The 2,182-nt window shown below is 41.9% G+C and overlaps 1 protein-coding gene across 1 annotated transcript; it reads left to right on the forward strand.

The window, feature by feature from the left end:
* The first annotated feature begins 410 nt into the window (after window positions 1–410).
* Window positions 411–1,326, forward strand: LOC103274393 (olfactory receptor 4D10). The gene is given in 5 exon segments (XM_008071849.1): window positions 411–474; window positions 477–654; window positions 656–753; window positions 756–878; window positions 881–1,326. Coding segments are annotated over 5 exon segments (909 nt in total).
* Window positions 1,327–2,182: the final 856 nt, after the last annotated feature.

The following is a 2,182-nucleotide window of genomic DNA, read 5'->3' on the forward strand; positions in this document are numbered from 1 at the left end:
GTTCCAGCTACTTGGAAGGCTGAGGCGGAAGGATCACCAGAGCCCAGCAGTCGAGGCTGCAGTGACCAGGGCTGGCCACTGCATTCCAGTCTGGGTGACAGAGTGAGACTCCAACTCAAAAATAAAATAAAGTAAAATAAAATAAATATGCTATGTAAATGTCACTCCTTTGACATATTTTTTTTCCTAAAATAGTTTATAGGAAAATGATTATCAAATGACTTTGCTTGTGATAATTTCATCTCCCAACTGCTTCCTACCTTAAAAATATAAACAACTTAGCAAATTACAAACCTGGGAAGCTTCTGAATTGTATTCCAGGTGCTTAGGAAGACAACAAAATAGATATGTCAATGCTTTCATATAACATAGCTTGAAACAAAAGAGGGGGAGGGGAAGAGGATGATTCAATGGAAATGAAAAACTGCACCAGGGTAAGAGAATTTATTTTCCTTGGCCTGACCCAGAACAAGGAGTGAGCTTGGTCTTGTTCCTCTTCCTACTCTTGGTATATGTGACAACTCTGCTGGGAAGCCTCCTCATCATGGTCACTGTGACCTGTGAGTCTCGCCTTCATACCCCCATGAATTTTCTGCTCCGTAATTTATCAATTGCTGATATCTGCTTCTCCTCCATCACAGCTCCTAAGGTTCTGGTCTGAGAGAAAGACCATTTCATTCAATGGCTGCCTCGCTCAGATGTTTTTCTTCCACCTTATTGGAAGAGTAGATGCATTTTCGCTGTCAGTGATGGCTGATATGTGACCATCTCCAAACCCCTGCACTATGTGACCATCATGAGTAAAGACCGTTGCATTGGGTTAACAGTGGCTGCCTGGCTGGGGGGCTTTACCCACTCCATCATGAAAATTGCCCTGTTGCCCCCCTTCCCTTCTGTGGACTCAATGTTCTTGACAGTTTCTACTGTGATGTCCCTCAAGTCCTCAAGCTCGCCTGTACAGATATTTTCATACTTGAGCTGCTTATGATTTTCAACAGTGGGCTGCTCACCACACTGTGACTTTTTTTGCTCCTGGTGTCCTATATGGTCATATTATCATTACTAAGATCTCAGGCAGGGGAGGGCAGAAGGAAAGTCATCTCCACCTGTACCACCCATATCACTGTGGTGACTCTGCATTTTGTACCCTGCATCTATGTCTATGTGCAGTCCTTCACTGCTCTCCCCACTGATAAGGCCATCTCTGTCACCTTCACTATCATCTCCCCTCTGCTGAACCCCTTGATCTACACTCTGAGAAACCATGAGATGAAGTCAACCATGAGGAGACTCAGGAAAAGACTTGGACCTTCTTAGAGGGAATAGACCAGTACTTTCCTCCTTCTCATCCCCATCTAATGATTACATCATTAGATGCAGAAAAAGCTTTTGATAAAATCCAGCACCCCTTCTTGATAAAAACCCTTGAACATCTAGGCATACGGGGAACATACCTCAAAACAGTAAAAGCCATCTACGAGAAACCCACAGCCAGCATACTCCTAAACAGACAAAAATTGGAACCATTTCCCCTGAAAACTGGAACAAGACAAGGATGCCCACTCTCACCCCTCCTGTTCAACATAGTATTGGAAGTCCTGGTTCAAGTAATCAGAGAAGAGAAGGAAATCAGGGGTATCCAAATAGAAAAAGAGGAAGTCAAATTATCTCTCTTTGCAGATGATATGATTGTGTACCTTGAAAACCCAAGAGAATCTGTCAAAAACCTCCTTACACTGATAAAGGCCTTTGGCAAAGTCTCAGGATACAAAATAAATGTGCAAAAGACAATGGGATTTCTTTACACCAAAAATAAACAAACAGAAACCCAAATAAAAAACACAATTCCATTCACAACAGCCACAAAAAAAATGAAATACCTTGGCATCCTCCTAACCAGAGATGTGAAAGACCTTTACAATGAAAACTACAAAACACTGCTCAAAGAAATCAAAGATGACACAAATCAGTGGGAAAATATTCCATGCTCATGGATTGGAAGAATCAACATTGTGAAGATGTCCATCTTACCTAAGGCAATCTACAAATTCAATGCAATACCCATCAAAATACCAGCAACATTCTTCTCAGACCTAGAGAAAACAACACAGGAATTCATATGGAAACACAAACGTCCAAGAATAGCCAGAACAGTTCTCAGCAAAAAAAACAAAGCAGGGGG

This window comes from Carlito syrichta, unplaced genomic scaffold (genome assembly GCF_000164805.1).
Source record: "Carlito syrichta isolate Samal-C Ts95f unplaced genomic scaffold, Tarsius_syrichta-2.0.1 Scaffold314765, whole genome shotgun sequence".
Classification (NCBI taxonomy): Eukaryota; Metazoa; Chordata; class Mammalia; order Primates; family Tarsiidae; genus Carlito; species Carlito syrichta.